The sequence below is a fragment of the Mauremys mutica genome, chromosome 12 (assembly GCF_020497125.1).
Source record: "Mauremys mutica isolate MM-2020 ecotype Southern chromosome 12, ASM2049712v1, whole genome shotgun sequence".
NCBI lineage: Eukaryota > Metazoa > Chordata > Testudines > Geoemydidae > Mauremys > Mauremys mutica.
In genome coordinates this window covers 49,098,051-49,115,508 of record NC_059083.1, presented here as the reverse complement: position 1 = coordinate 49,115,508, position 17,458 = coordinate 49,098,051, and the positions used below count along the sequence as shown (strand labels likewise).

The 17,458-nt window shown below is 44.6% G+C and overlaps 1 protein-coding gene across 1 annotated transcript; it reads right to left on the bottom strand.

The window, feature by feature from the left end:
• Positions 1 to 448: 448 nt before the first annotated feature.
• Positions 449 to 8,110, bottom strand: LOC123346864 (olfactory receptor 14A16-like). The gene is made up of 2 exons (XM_044984314.1): positions 8,086 to 8,110; positions 449 to 1,287 (listed from the first exon to the last, which is right to left on the bottom strand). Exons 1-2 carry the CDS (start codon positions 8,108 to 8,110, stop codon positions 449 to 451), a joined length of 864 nt encoding a protein of 287 aa, XP_044840249.1.
• Positions 8,111 to 17,458: the final 9,348 nt, after the last annotated feature.

The following is a 17,458-nucleotide window of genomic DNA, read 5'->3' as shown; positions in this document are numbered from 1 at the left end:
ATGTGTTGAGGATCTACCCCAAATGTCTTCTCTCCACTACCCCAGTCTTACACCAGTCTGACTCCTCTGGTTCCAATGAAACCACTCCTGATTTATACACACAAACAAGACAACTCCCATCATTGTTTTCACTGGCCATGGAACGGGTGCATGTGACCAACCAGTGTAACAGGTATTGTTTTGACATGGAATGAAAGTCTAATTCCTTTTATGCACACAATTTACACCCATTTAACTCCACAACTGGGCAAGGTTTTCTACTGGTGTAAATCTCCCCTGCAGCAGTGACATCAGCGAAGTTAATCTGGATTTCCATTGGTGCAAAGAGATCAGAATCAGACCTGGTTGTGTGCAAGCTGTGTGGTCATGGAAATCACTGACATTAAATGAACAGATACTAAGTAAGCAAACTTTTATTAGATAAAGACAGAAATGAATTCTTGGTTAATTACCTACAACCAGTCAGTCTCCTCAGGGCAGCTTTCATCTCCTTGTTCCTCATGCTATAGATAATTGGATTCATGATTGGTGGCAATACAGAATAGAGAACAGCCATCACAAGATCCAGAGCAGATGGGGAGCTGGAGGTGGGTTTCAGGTAGGCAAAGCTAGAAATGCAAAAAAACAAGGAGACCACAATGAGGTGAGGGAGGCAGGTGGAGAAGGCTTTATGCCGGCCTTGATCCGAGGGGATTCTCAACACTGATTTGAAGATCTGAACATATGACACAATGATAAAAATAAAGCAGCCTAAGAACAAACATATACTAAAAGCAAGAACCCCAGCTTCACTGAGATATGAGTCAGAGCAGGTGAGCTTCAGCAGCTGGGGGATTTCACAGAAGAACTGATCCACCATATTGCCTCCACAGAAGGACAATGCAAACGTGTTCCCAGTGTGTAGCACAGTGTAAAGAATCCCACTGATCCAGGCACCAGCTGCCATTTGGATACAAGCTCTGCTGTTCATTATTGTCTCATATTGCAGTGGTTGGCAGATGGCGACATATCGGTCATACGCCATGATGGTAAGAAGGGAAAAATCTGCTTCCAACAAGAAGAGAAGGAAAAAGACTTGGGCAACACATCCAGCATAGGAAATGGACCTGGTGTTCATGAGGGAGTTGGCCATGGATTTGGGGACAATGACAGAGATGGAGCCAAGGTCTATGACAGACAAATTCATCAGGAAGAAGTACATGGGGGTGTGAAGGTGGTGGTCGAAGACTATAACCATGAAGATAAGAAGATTCCCTATTAGGGCTGCCAGGTAAATCACTAGAAACACTACAAAGTGCAAAATCTGCAGCTCCCGAAATTCAGAGAATCCCAGGAGAAGGAAATCGGTCAAGGTAGTTCGGTTGGACATTTTCTTTCTCAGGACATTGTTTGATTTCTGCGGAGGGAGAGAAGAGAGCAAGGGACAGCATTAGATCAGTAAAAATAACTCTCTTTTTGTGAAAACCACCATAATTTACTTGAGTCAGACCGTTAGCTTGTGAAGATTGGTGTAATGTGGGAATGAGGTTGGGGAAAACAGCCCCACTGACTCCAATGGAGTTACTCCTGATTTACACTGGGGTGAGAGAAAGTAGAATCAGCTCAATGGACTGCAGTGGAGTTACTCCTAATTTACAGTAGGGTGATGGCGAGGAAAAATAGGAACAATTGCTTTTCAGGTATTTGTATACCTCTGTCACCCAGAGGTGGCAAACTCTGGATAACGGTGTATAAATGTTACTATCCTCAGTTTACAGAGGGGAATTGGGGGTCTGCCTTGCCAGATTCTGCTGTCAGGGGCACTGCTACAAATGTGGGATAATTTCACTGCATGCTATGTAATTACTCCCACTTTATACTGCTCTAAACTGGAGCAGCATCTCACATGGAGGTGACCCAAACCAGTCATAATTACATGGTAAACTCGAGTTAAGAATATAGCCCAGGATCTCTGATGCCCCATCCCTCGTTCTTGCCAGATTTTCACACTTGCTGTGAGAGACAGATGTACCGGCTCCCCATCCTTCTTCTCTAACCACTCAACAAAACCCCCTCCCAGAGCTTGGAAAAGAACACAGGAGTCCCCCCAGTTTGCTCCCTGCACTAACTCTGTAAATCCAACACCCCTCTCAGAGCTGGAAATAGAAGACAGGAGTTCTGGCTCTACCCACTGGACTCAACTCCCTCCCAGAGTTGGGAACACAAGTGAGGTGTCATGACTCCCAGTCCCCTCCTCTAATGACTGCATCAGACTGTATCTCAGCCTCTGTGCCAGTGACTCTCCATTGCCATCAGGAATGACTGCTGCGAGTGACAATGGGTAGTCATTGGGCTAACCAACGCTAGTGAGAGTGATTCTCCAGCATGGTACTTGGGTCACTCACCTGAAGATCTGAACATATGACACAGTGATAAAAATAAAGCATAACACTCACCTGGTGAATGGTTAAAGCCCTAACTACTCAGCTTCAAGTTATGAGGGGTGCCTGCCCCAGAGTCCTTATGATAGACAGAAATAGAAACCCCAGTTCTGGTTCCTCTCCTCTCAAACCTGGACTGAATTTCTGCCCAGAGCCACACATGAAATTCAGGAGGCCTGGCTCTCTGTCCCTGCTACTCTTACCCACTAGACCCCAATCTCTTTCCAGAGCTGGGGAATAGAACCCAGCAATCCAGGCTCCTGGTCACCACTACTCTAACCCACTTGACTAAACTGCTCTTGCTGCATTTTAATAGACAGAAGTAAACTAAGAACTAGACAAAAATTGATAGATAGATCAACAAACTAATAGAGACACAAGTACAGTAAGAAAAGAACAGATACAGAGTGTGCGAGAGAAACACAGAACTAACAAAAACTAACAGTTAGCTAGAGAAGTAAAAACAAACTAATTAAGGGAGAAAAGTACAAAGAGACAGACAGACAGCAATAACAACAAACTAATGTATACAGATTGAAAGATATCAATGAGCTGATAGTGTTTGTCACAATTTTTGGATTACTTTAATGTAAACTCCTTAATCCATTCTAAAAAATGTGTCAATTTCATCAATTTCCCCACTCCCAATAGAAGGAAACTGAGGAACAGATATTGTGCCCTCTCTTTCCTAAGGTAAGTTCTTTAGACTGACTGAGTTTCCCATGCTAAAATTGAGCTAAGAGTGAAACTATGAAAAAAAATGTATTGTCACTTACAATTTCATCCTTAAAATGCCACTGTGTAACTCCCAAATATATTTAATTGCAAGAGCAAACTTATGGTGCCGGTCAATGTGGAATCCGCCCAGACTGAGATGTCTTTTCTCCTCCAGCTACATACAGCAACTGGTTACCCCTCTCTCTCTAGCCCCATACACACTGCTCTAGCCACCAATCTCTCTATCTAATGATCTTATCACTGTATTATGAGAGGCTGTTCCCCCACTGCACCGTTGGAAATACACTGACATCTGTGCTGTCTGCAGATGAGCTGTGTGTCAAAAAGGCTGGTGCTGCAGGAAGGTGATTTATCCATGTCTGTTTTCTAAAGGCTTGTGAGACTCACTGCCTGGAGCCCTCAACTGCCCAGAGGCAACAGTTAATTTCTCTTGCCCTCTACTTCCCTGAGGAGTTTCCAGAAACTAAAGTAATCAGAATTCCAACGTGGCAGCAGGGTCTCGAGGAAAGATTGTGAGGCAAACACTGCAGGCACACAGGACTGTACTCTAGACATCTGTCATCAATTCCTAGCCCTGCCACTGACCTGCTGTGTTACCTTGGGAAAGTCCTTCCCTGGGGCTGTCTTTTCCCTTTCACCCTTTGCCTGTACCTGAGGCGGAGACTGTGTCTTACCTAATATAATGGGCCTCTTATATCAGATAATTAATTAATTAATTATTAACAAGCTAAGGTTCTAGGTGTCCTGAGATCTGATCCCAGCTATTCCTCTGACTTTGTTCAGTCCCTTCACCGCTCCATTCCAAAGTTGTCATCCCTTCAATGGGGTTAAGAGTTACAAATTGGAGTAGTTGGAATAGTTACAACATCTACCAATGTGATATATGACATCATGTGCCAGCAATGTCCCTCTGCCATGTCCATTGGCCAAACTGGACAGTCTCTATGTAAAAGAATAAATGGACCCCAATCAGACGTCAAGAATTAAAACTTTCAAAAACCAGTCAGAGAACATTTCAGTCTCCCTGGTCACTCGATTACAGACCTAAAAGTTGCAATATTACAACAACAACAACAAAACCCCTTGAAAACCAGACTCCAACGAGAGACTGCTGAATTGGAATTATTTTGCAAAAAGGACACCATTAAATTAGGCTTGAATAAAGACTGCGAGTGGATGGGTCATTACAGAAAGTAAAACTATTTCCCCATGTTTCCCCCCCCCTTCGCCCCTCTTCCTCTCAACTTCTCGTCAACTGCTGCAAAGGGATCATTACATATTCAGCAAAATAGACAGAGGAAAGATAGATACTTAGATATTTGGTGATCTCTTATTCAGGGCTCAAAGTATATTCACCTGTAAAAAAAAAAATAAAAAAAAATCCCAGCACATCTGTCCAGTTGCTTTGCATATGAACATTTGACAGACATACCTGGTCTGTTAATATGTGAATACAGAAACGTCACTCTGTACTATGGTAAAACCCTGTTAAATAGAAAGATCTGGTGACAATATTACTGTCTGATGTCCCTTTAAACCAAAGTTTGCTGTTGTAATGATTGTTTTGTTTCTGATATTTACAGGACAAGGATTTGTAAACTTGTTAAAACTTCCTAAACAAACAGTTTAAAAAACAGGCATGTTGATCAAGCGGCCAGAGAAAAGTTCAGCTCCTAGTTTAGACTGAGATAAATTTTGAGTAAATTCACAGGCACTAAAGTAGATGAATTGAAATAATCAGGATTTATATCAGTGTGAGAGAAGAATTAAGTCCATTCTTAACAGGAACCACAGAAGTTTGTGCTGGTCAGAGGTTAAAAAAGTGCCATTGTCAGTTGAAGTGTAAAACAATTGCCCTTTTTGGAATGAAACATTTTGATTTTCCAGTACAAAACAACATTTCATTTATTTCTTTTCCTTAATTTTACTTTGAAACATTGTAGACATGGAAAAAAATGTTTAGATTTTGTCAAAATGAAACCTGAAACAAAATTATTTTTTATTCTGTTTGACCCACAAAATTGCCAGTGAAATGAAAAATGTATTATTCACCCAGCTCTATTTGGATTTTTCCTCCTGCATATCATGGGAAATTTGATGTGCTAGATTACGAGCAATAAGGAAGGAGGAAGGTAACTTTTATTGTGTTCAATATTTGCCCTTTAAACACACAGGCAAACACTCACACAAGCATCCATGCGGTATCTTCCATAGACTGATGCACGCACACACACACCATGATGCTCACTCACACTTCACACAAGCAGGCACACATACACTATGCAACATGCAAACACTCACTCTAACACACCAGCTTAGATGCACCAAACACATTCTTTCCCCAGCACAAAAACAATCATAGACACACACTCACTGGCTCTCACACACAAACACAACACCTTTATGTCCCAGGTTAGATGGTATATTGTATATAGTGATGTTACAAAATATGGAACCAGATCTGAGTTTGGCAATGAGAACAAACCACTGTGAGGGCCAAGGCAGTCTACAAATCACTTCTCATCCACTACAACCCCTAGGTCCTTTTCTGCAGGACTGCCTGCCTAGCCACTTGATCCTCAGTCTGTAGCAGTGTGGTCTGATCATCTACAGCATGAGGAACAAGGAGATCAAAGGTTCCTTGAGGATACTAACTGGATGGAAGTTATTCACCAAAAATAAAATTTCTAGATTTCTCCCATGACCATGGCTTGATTCTGTATTTCCTTACAGATAGAATCAAATTATGACCTTATTGCCTCCACGGGAATGTGATATGCAATCTTTTTTTATAAAAAATGGTGTGTTTACAGTGGTAATAATCCAGACTAAATTCACTGAAGTCAGTAGAGTTACTCTAGATTTACTGCAGTGTAAATCAGATAAGAATTGATTGATCTATCTAGCTATAAATTGGAAAACAAACAAACTAACTAACAAACAAAAAAAAGCACAAAATCCTTTGTTAACACAGATTTAAGGTTTCCCAGTGATAGTTCAGACACTTCCAGAACTTTGTATTGTACAGCAAAATTTAAACTTTGGAAAGCCAAGAAATAGAGAGTTAATGTACATGCTAATACAACCTTAACTCTACCCCCAGGAACTGACAATAGCCCCATGGAATTCTCTGTATTAAACTCTAGCTGCATTCATTGGACTAGCTGTAGCTGACTTAAATGGTGGAGGGTGAAGAGTGGTGTGTTTGTGATATGATGAGCTTTTGGGATTAGTTGAAGAGCGCCATAGAGCTGTGTTTGTAATATGGGGAGATCTGGTCTCACCCCCTCACCCTATGTGTGACCAAAGGAAGGAGGTGCATGTGTCCCTTGAGGGTCCCATCTGCATCTTTCAATACAGAATTGTGTAGGTCATGTCAGTAACAGAGCCCTGGGGTCATCTTCTCAGTGGTCAGGAGGAATATGAGAGCAGGCTGTGGATTTAATAAAGGATAGGGGTAAATAGAGTTTAGGTGGTCTCCTGTGTGCAAGTGTGAAGGGGCTGTAAAAGGGGGCATAGTTAAATTGTACCAATGTGGCATTCTGTGCGGGGAGCAGGCCCAGTGTTCAAGCATAGGGCAAGCACAAGTAGCGCCTGTCCATTGCAGTGATAAGGCAGAGCACTAGTATTGGTGTTAGGAGTGTTCTGGAGCATCACCCAAAGGGGGCAGAGTTAAGGTTATGTGGTCATTTACCTTACCTTACCTTAATTCTGTATGTCCAGGTTTTCAGAACCTTGAGTTTTGCTCAACTGGACCTTCTGGATGGGCATGAGATCTTAACTCTGGAGATCGTAACTCTGTTTCAATGAAGTTTTTGGCTATTTAAATTCCTAGCTGTTTGAAGAGAAAGAAAAATGTTGGTAGGAGTAAGTGGTCCTTGTGGTGTCTGTAGATAGCAGTGGATATGGAGGATGAGAGAAGCAAATGGCTCTTTTCAGAACCACAATGTTTTTTTGTGGATGGGAACTGTATTATGTGCCTTTCTGGGTTCCCCTCACATCCACCCCCAGAGCCTCTCGATAAGTGCAGAACAAAGTTGAATGCATCTATCTGCCACATTGAATGCTCAGAGAAGTGGCCTGTTCATCTATTGTGAGCTGACCGAGAACCCTTCCAGGAGATGGTGCAGCCTTAATCAATCGCTCTGAGACGTGTGAACTGCTCCACTCGTAGCAGTCACCCCAGTGCCAGCAGGGTCTTCATGGTGCTGTCAGTGCATGGTCCCCATGTGCCTCTTCTTAGCTTCACATCCCAAGAGGCGGCGCTTCCCTAGACCCAGCACACATGGGGAAGGGCTTAGGGAGATAGATTCAGTCCCCCAGCAGGACAAGGACAAAGCTCTCAAGATCACGTGAGGGGAGCAGGGAGGGTTGGACCCCCATAGATGGGTTAGGAACCCCCAGATATTGGCACAGACATGGGAAGGGAATGTAGGATTGTCAGGTGCCCCTGTCCTCAATATTCCCCCAGGCTGCTGTCACTCACCCTCATGTTCCGCTTCCCAGTGTCCCACCCCTCCCCATCTCCTCACACCCAACCAATCTCCTATTCACCCTCCTCATTTATCCTCCTTGCCATAATCACCCCTCTTGTCATGGCCCACAAAACTCCTCTCTCCCTTTCCCACCAACTCTTCCACCCCCAATCATCTCCACTCCCCCTCTCAGGGAGCATGTGCATGGGTTATTTATTTTCATTTTAAAAAGAGTTTCAGCACCTTCTCAATATTCGACTGTGCTCAAGTGACAGTTCCCCAAGATTAGAAACCCTTCAACAGAGGCAGATATCACCTGCTTTTAGTCAGAGATTTCTGCACAAGGTTAGATTTTAAGTCACAGGGCCTAGATTTGTTGGCCAGAACATTCTCCTTTCAGCAGCTGTGGGGCTGCGAGTCAGAAACAGTTTTCAGCCATCTCCTCCTCTCACCATGCACGTGCACAGTGCAATCCATTTGGCGAGACTCCAAGCACTGCAGCTGACTGAGAACTAAAAACTGTGGCTAAGATCTCTGTCACTTTATTTCCCCTGAGGGTGAGTAGGTGGACTGTACTCTACTGAGCTTTGGAGTCCCTGGTTTGAGAATCTGAGCCCCGGTTTGATCTCTAGCCGTGCACAATAAATCAGCACCAAAATGCACCAACGGTAAGAAAAGTTAGAAATACTCCACTGCAGTCAACTGATTTCCCTCTCATTCACCCTGGTGTAAATCAGGAGCAATCCCACTGGAGTCAATGGGGCTGATTCCCCCATCACTCATTGCAGGGTAAGTCCATGATGTTGCAGTGGTGTATGTCTGGTTTCAGGAAGAGGAGATTCAGGCCCTTAGACTACAGCCTCTGCCGCATCCTCCACCCCCTGAACGCTCTTACTCTATTCCCTGGGTGTCTCCTTCCTTCTACCTCACACAGCCCAGACACCCAAACAACCCCTAACCCCTTATTCCCTCCCTCCCCTCTCACAACCCTCCATCTCATGGACGCTTTTGGTCCCTGTTCTTTGAGATTCCCTGTGACGGGGCAGAGTGGCCCCGCACTGGTACTGCAGGGTTTAACCCTTTTTTCCTAGCAGAGGAAGCCATGCCCTGGAAGCTCTGCTGGGCATGCTTCAACTGGAGAACAGGTATAAAGGCCTGAAGAGCTGCTCTATTTGGGCTGACTGCCGGAGGAGAAGGAGGCACGCTGCTAGCTCCTGAAGAGGTAGAGCCTGCGCACCAAGATCCAGAAGCCAGCCAAGCCGGAACGCACTTGATACCCAGATGGAGGACGTCACAGGAGGGGAACAGACCAGAGGAACCCTCGATGCAGAGAACCTGGCAAATATGGTAGGAAGTGACCCAGGGGAACTAGAGGCATTTGACATTAAAGCCGCATAGGAGCTTGGTGTGTTGTGGGAAGATCCTTGCCAAGCTGGTGGTAATGGGAGTCTGCCACTACCACAGCCCTGGGTTGGGATTCAGTGGAGAGGGTGGGCTTGGATCCCCCTACCACCCGCACCCCCTGAACTGGGAGAATTCTATGGACTCTGGCCGCTAGGCCACACGACCCCACTTGTGAGAGGAATTGCATGGACTCTGGCCATTAGGCCGCATTGTGTCCACATGGGGCAGGGGGGGGGAGATCACGTTATATGGACTCTGGCCACTAGGCCACACTACCTTGCTTGCAAGGGGGATTGCATGGACTTGGGACATTAGGCTGCACTGCTCCCATATGAGGTCATGTTATATGGACATAGGGCGACACTACCTCGATGCTTGGGGGTGAGTTACATGGACTCCAGCCACTAGGAAGCACTAAACTGACCAAGGGGTGATGGTGTGGATGAAGGCCATTAGGCCGCAACTGGCTGCCTGCCGAAAGGTGGGCTAGTGAACTTGTGAGTGGCAAGGTCCTGACACCCAATCACACACCCGCCACAAAGGGGCAGTGTGGGCCAAGCCCTCCACACACCCCCTCCCATGGCCCAGAGTCAATTCTCCACCCAGAGTTCCTAACTCAGCTTCCTCAGAGATCCCTCCTGAACCCCTCTGGCCCACCACTCCTCCTCTGCTCAGACCCACTCCCCTGACATGACCCCAGCCCCAGAGAACAGTCCCCACCCCTGCTTCCTTCTCTCCCACCTCAAAACACCAGACATTTTCTCCTGCTTTTCTCCATTGGCCAGTCCTGGCCATCACTTCCTTCCCACATCACTTTCCTCTTTCCTCTGCCTGGCCGTCTCTAGAGCTGGGAGGGCTTTCAATCCCTCATCCCATTTAGTCCATCACCTCTCAGCCAAGCCTGCCCAAGGAAGGGAGAAGGGAGCGCCCCTCTGTGGAGTAGATCCCTGTCTGCTAGGAACTGCAGAGAGTCCCAGCAACTCAGGACATTCAGCGAAGGGACATAGCAATGGCTGATGGATAATGCAGTGGTGGGAACATGAGAGAGAGAGAGAGAAAGAGCGAACCAAACTATTCTGACAGTGGGTGCAAAAATAGCTAGATAGATATGACCAATGATTCCTAACATTGGAGGCTCGAATGCATCGCAAGCTGGGAAAAATTCAACAAAGATCAGATCAGTAAGTTTTCCATTTCAATTAAACATGTTAGATTATTAATATACAGGGCTAATTTAAGAACATAGAATTTGAATTATATTTGGAAATCTTTAAAACATTTGCTATCAAGTCAATCAAACATCTACAGTCTATCAGATTTGTTTTTTTGTCAAAAAATTGTTTTCATAGACTTCCCTAAAATCTCCAATTGTTCATGTTTTGACAAGTGAGAACCAAACATTTTCAGAAAAAAATTGCAGAAAACTGGAGTCAATGGGGCAGATTCCATTGTCTCTCATTTTAGGGTATTTCCATAGTGTTACACTGGAGTATCTCTGGTTTCAGGGAGACGAGATTGAGGCCCTTTGACTCCAGCCTCTGCCGCATCCTCCACCCCCTGAACACTCTTACTTTAGTCTCTGGGTATCTCCTTCCCTCTGTCACACCCAAACAACCTCACCCTCTAATCCCTTCCCTCTCCTCTCACTAGCATCCACCTCCCGGATGTTCTTGGTCCCTCTTCTTTGAGATTCCCCCTCCCATGGCCCAGAGCCGATTCCTCACCCAGAGTTCCTGAGAATACCAGACATTCTGGTACTTCTGGGAAAGCTGTGGGCCCACCCCTGCCTGCGTGTCCCCACCAGCCAGTGTGACCTTGCATTCAACTCTCATCTATGATACTGAACCAAACCAGATGTGGTTTTGTCTCAGTACCAGACAGGGGACAAGTCACACAAAATGGAGATTATCCGGATTAAAATCAAATGAATGGCCACCTACCTCGATCCCTACCCCCGCCCCCAATAGCTTCTGCACAGATTTCTAGATATCTCCTCTGCCAGGAATATGTTCCAACAAACCAGATCTCCTGCATTCTGTCCCAGAGGCACTGGTGGTGGGTATATTGTCCAACAGTGAACAGTGTGGCTCCCTTCTGGAGTAGGGCCTAATGGAGTTAAAGGAGTCCTTGAGAACTTGCATTTAACTCCTCAGAACTCTTAAAAAATCACAGCTCTGCTCTTAGACCAACGCCCTGTCTTCTCCCTAGACAGGATGCCACCGGGTTAGGTGTCAGACACACTGCCTTGGAGAAGTGCACTTGCTTTATAGGTGAAAAGAAGGATTTAGTTCTCAAGGGCTCTCAATTAAGGAGCCAACTAACAAGAGACTGAAAACAGGCTTTAGTCTAGAATTTTAAAGGTCTGAAGGGAGTTTGGTCCCTAGGTCCCATCAATGGAAACGTTTGCAGAATATTCATAGGATTTAAGGCCAGAAGGATCCATTAGCTCACCCAGTCTGAGTCTTCCGCCTTCCTGTAGATCACAGGCCATTTGCCCCTGTCTTGAGGCCAATACGTTATGTTTGACAAACTCATGTTCCAGTAGGGCATTCAGTCTTGATCTAAAGACATCAAGCTATGGAGAATCCAGCACTGGCCTTGGCAAAAGCTCCTCAGAACTCTTAAAAAACCACAGCTCTGGTATTAGACAAACCTCCTGTCTTCTCCCTAGACAGGACGCCACCGGCTTAGCTGTCAGACTCACTGCCTTGGAGAAGTGCACTTGCTTTATGGGTGAAAAGAAGGATTAGTTCTCAAGGGCTCTCAATTAAGAACCAAACTACCAAGAGACTGAATTTAGTCTAGAATTTTAAAGGTCCCTAGAGCAGCAGTCCCCAATATGGTGCCCGCAGGTGCCATGACGCCCATGGAGGCATCTAAGTGTGCCTGTGTCCTGGCCGGCATTCGAACATCCACCGAAATGCCGCCGAAACTCAACCACCGCCACGGTCCTTCATCTGGCACCCACCAGATGAAAAGGTTGGGGACCACTGCCCATGGGGATCTGGACCCTAGGTCGCATCAATGGAAATTTTTGCAGAATATTCATAGAATTTAAGGCCAGAAGGGACCATTAGCTCACCCAATCTGAGTCTTCTGACCTCCTATAGATCATAGCCCGTTTACGTCTGTCTTGAGCCCAATAATTTATGTTTGACGAACACATATTCCAGAAGGGCATTCAGTCCTGATCTAAAGACATCAGGCGATGGAGAATCTAGCACTGGTCTTGGTAAAAGCTGCCAAGGTGAATTGGACGTCCAGTCCCATTGAAGGGAATTTTCAAAGCTATTTGGGGAATCTGTAAGATTTGAAGTTCTGAGCCTTATTGTATTCGTTTTCCCATCATATGGTTTAGCATATGGCACAAGGGATTTTGCTGCTCTTTGATCATTTCCTCAGTGGCAGTTGCCGTACTGGGAAGAGAAAAGAAGTCTGAGAGGGGACCTGATAACAGTCTTCAAATATATTATGGGCTGTTATAAAGAGGATGGTGATCAATTGTGCTCCACGTCCATTGAAGATAGGACAAGAAGTCATGGGCTGAATCTGCAGCAAGAGAGATTTAGGTTAGAGATTAGGAAAAGTTTTCTAACTCTAAGGACTCTGGGAGATGCCGAGGAGAGGATTGTGTGCTAGCTCAGAGAGAGATGCCTACGTCCCATCAGGGAGGCCCTGTCTCTGCTAGCAAACCACAAACCAGTGGAAGATAGGCATGTGCTTGATCCACGGACTGATCTGATAGTATCCATTACTTGATGATATCAAATGGATATTCCCATCTAACAAACATACCTAGCCCACCCAAACCCCCACCCACATATTCCAAAAACATGTGGAACAAAGAAACAAATCAACCAATCAACCAAATACAGTACATCCTTGCTATAAGGAACCCTTGAAAATCTAAGCCATTTGTTCGTTAAAGCCAGGGGTTCATTATAGCAAAAGAGCCCTGCCGCTGGGGGCAGCAGCTGACACCTTTAGCCCCATGGCCATGGCGGAGGCTGATAGCTCTTCTGGCCCTGGGTCAGTGGTGGGGGCAGAGAGCTCCTCCATCCTCAGTGACACGGCAGGGACAGAATGTTTACTCCCCACCCTGAAGAAAGAAGAAGAGACAGAGACCCCATGTGTGACTTTGATATGGTAACTGATTTTATGTGGAAAGTGCTCTGATACCATGGTGATGGGTGGCAGTACAAAAGCCTCAGACTGATCGATTGATCAATAGATGGAGGGGTATCTATGTGGATGTAAGGCTAGCTAGACAGGGATAAGCTCATTGAGGATAGGTTCAGTAATGGCTATTAAACAAGAGGGTCAGGGATGCAACCCTGTGCTCTGGGTGTCCCTAAGCCTCTGACTGCCAGATGCTGGAATTGGACAGCACAGAATGTGTCACTCAATAATTGTCCTGTTCTGTTCATTCTCTCTGAAGCATCTGATATTGGCCAGTGTGTGAAGACAGGATAATGGGCTAGATGGACCTTTAGTCTGACCCAGTATGGGCATTCTTATGTTCTTAGATAAACAGATAGATAGATTTTGATCTTATTTATGTAAGTGTAAATTTATAGTAACTCCATTTACCTGAGTGGAATTTTTCTATATATTTACCAGTGTAAATTCCTCAGTGTGCATAAACGGATTACATGTTATGTTCTCATGGAGACAATAATGTCAACAGTTAATTATATTTTTTTAAGAAACAGAATGAGATGATGGTCATGGGAGAAATATGGCCATTTTATTTTAAAGAAAATAGCCTTGACACAATCATTTTCCACAGGGCAGCTTCCATATAGTTTTTCCTCATGCTATAAGTGATCGGATTCATCATGGGACACACTGTGGAATGAAAAACAGCCACCGTGAGATCCAGACCTGAGATTGAGCTTGAGGTGGCTTTAATACAGGCAAATCTGGGAGTGCAAATCAACACAGAGACCACAATGAGGTGAGGGAGGCAGATGAAGAAAGCTTTATGCCGGCTCTGCTCAGAGGGAATTCTCGGCGCTGTTTTCAAGATCAGAACATGTAACACAATTATAAAAACAAAGCAGCTTAAGGCAAAGTACACACTAAAGGCGATAGCCCCAGTGTCACTGAGATATGAGTCATTGCAAATAAGTTTGAGGAGCTGGGGGTTTCCACAGAAGATTATTGCAAACGTGTTCCCAGTGTGCAGTGCAGAATTGAGACCTGCACTGATCCAGGTACTGGATGCCATTTGGACACAAGCTCTCTGTCTCACAGTGCAATGCTTGGCAGATGGTGACGTATTGGTTCTACGGCGTGACAATCAGTAAGAGAAGCTCAGCTGTAGCAAAGAAAAGGAAAAGAAAGACTTGGGTGACACATCCATAATATAAAATGGCCCTGGTGCTCAAGAGGGAACTAGCCATAGATTTGGGTACGATGATAGCGATTGAGCCAAGGTATAGGACGGACCGATTCATCAGAAAGAAATACATGGGCATGTGAAAATGGTGATTGAGGGCTACGGGTGCAATGATGAGAAGATTACCCATCAGGGCTGCCAGGTCAATCCGTAGAAACACTATAAAATGCAGAATTGGCAGTTCCCGAACATCAGAGAATCTCAGGAGAAGGAACTCAGTCTTGATGATTTGGATGGATATTTTCTTCCTTGGTACATCATGTGATGGCTGTGGAGGGAAGGACAAAGAATGCAGGGTTCAGCTGCAGTCAGTATAGGCCTTGCCAGAGCCCTAGGCATAACAACCTTGGTTCGAGTGATCATGAGCTAATTCAGTTCAAACTAGATGGAAGGATAAACAAAAATAGATCTGGGACTAGGTTTTTTTACTTCAAAAGGGCTAACTTTAAAGAATTAAGGAAATTAGTTAGGGAAGTGGATTGGACTGAAGAACTTGTGAATCTAAAGGTGGAGGAGGCCTGGAATTACTTTAAGTCAAAGCCTGAATCCCAAGAAAGGGGAAAAAACCATAGGCAGGAGTTGTAGACCAAGCTGGATGAGCAAGCATCTCCAAGAGGTGATTAAGAAAAAGCAGAAAGCCTACAAGGAGTGGAAGATGTGCAGGATTAGCAAGGAAAGCTACTTTATTGAGGTCAGAACATGTAGGGATTAAGTGAGAAAGGCTAAAAGCCATGTAGAGTTGGACCTTGGAAAGGGAATTAAAACCAATAGTAAAAGGTTCTATAGCCATATAAATAAGAAAACAAAGAAAGAAGAAGTGGTACCGCTAAACACTGAGGATGGAATGGAGGTTAAGGATAACCTGGGCATGACCCAATATCTCAATAAATACTTTGCCTCAGTCTTTAATAAGGCTTAGGGATAATGGACGGATGACAAGTGGGAATGAGGATATGGAGGTAGATATTACCACATCTGAGGTAGAAGCCAAACTCAATCAGCTTAATGGGACAAAGTCGGAGGTCCCAGATAATCTTCATCCAAGAATATTAAAGGAACTGGCACATGAAATTGGAAGCCCATTAGCAAGAATTTTTAAAGATTCGGTAAACTCAGGGGTTGTACCATACGACTGGAGAATTGCTAACATAGTTCCTATTTTTAAGAAAGGGAAAAAAAGTGATCCGAGTAACTATAGGCCTGTTAGTTTCACATCTGTAGTATGTAAGGTCTTGGAAAAAAATTTGAAGGAGAAAGTAGTTAAGGACATTGAGGTCAATGGTAATTGGGACAAATTACAACAAGGTTTTACAAAAGGTAGATTGTGCCAAACCAACCCGATCTCCTTCTTTGAGAAAGTAACAGATTTTTTAGACAAAGGAAATGCAGTAGATCTAATTTACCTCGGTTTCAGTAAGGCATTTGACACAGTTCCACATGGGGAATTATTAGTTAAATTGGAAAAGATGGGGATCAATATGAAAATTGAAAGGTGGATAAGGAACTGGTTAAAGGGGAGACTACAACGGGTCGTACTGAAGGGTGAACTGTCAGGCTGGAAGGAGGTTACTAGTGGAGTTCCTCAGGGATCAGTTTTGGGACCAATCTTATTTAATCTTTTTATTACTGACCTTGGCACAAAAAGCGGGAATGCGCTAATAAAGTTTGTGGATGACACAAAGCTGGGAGGTATTGCTACCACAGAGAAGGACCAGGATATCATACAGGAAGATCTGGATGACCTTGTAAACTGGAGTAATAGTAATAGGATGAAATTCAATAGTGAAAAGTGCAAGGTCATGCATTTAGGGATCAATAATAAGAATTGGGGACACATCAGTTGGAAGTAACAGAGGGGGAGAAGGACCTCGGAGTATTGGTTGATCACAGGATGGCTATGAGCCGCCAATGTGATATGGCCGTTAAAAAAGCTAATGCAGTTTTAGGATGCATTAGGCGAGCTATTTCCAGCAAAGATAAGGAGGTGTTAGTACCGTTATATAAGGCACTGGCTAGACCTCATCTGGAATACTGTGTACAGTTCTGGTCTCCCTTGTTTAAGAAGGATGAATTCAAACTGGAACAGGTTCAGAGAGGGGCTACTAGGATGATCTGAGGAATGGAAAGCCCGTCTTATGAAAGGAAACTCAAAGAGCTTGGCTTGTTTAGCCTAACCAAAAGAAGATTGAGGGGGATATGCTTGCTCTTTATGAATATATTGGAGGGATTAATATTAGGGAGGGAGAGGAATTATTTAAGCTTAGTACCAATGTGGACACAACAACAAATGGGTATAAACTGGACACTAGGAAATTTAGACTTGAAATTAGACAAAGGTTTCTAACCATTAGAGGAGTGAAGTTCTGGAACAGCCTTCCAAGGGGACTAGTGGGGGCAAAAGACATATCTGGCTTGATAAGTTTATGGAAGAGATGGTATGATGGGATTGCCCAATTTTGGCAATTAATTTTGGCAATTGATCTTTGATTATCAGCAGGTAAGTATGCCCAGTGGTGTGTGATGGGATGTTAGATGGGATGGGATCTGAGTTACTGCAGAGAATTCTTTCCTGGGTGCTGGTGGGTGAGTCTTGCCCACATGCTCAGGGTTTAACTGATCGCCATATTTGGGGTCGGGAAGGAGTTTTCCTCTGGGGCAGATTGGCAGAGGCCCTGGAAGTTTTTCGCCTTCCTCTGCAACATGGGGCATGGGTCACTTACTGGAGGATTCTCTGCAGCTTGAGGTCTTCAAACCACAATTTGAGGACTTCAATAACTCAGACATAGGTTAGGGGTTTGTTATAGAACTGGATGGGTAAGATTCTGTGGCCTGCGTTGTGCAGGAGGTCAGATTAGATGATCATAATGGTCCCTTCTGACCTTAAAGTCTATGAGTCTATGAGTCTAATAGTATGAACAAAAGGCTGCAAAACAAAGTAGACCTGACCTTGGCAGAATAGTAGCACACCAGGTATTGACTTCCCAAGTAAGCACATTCCTGACTGGAGAGGATAGTACAAG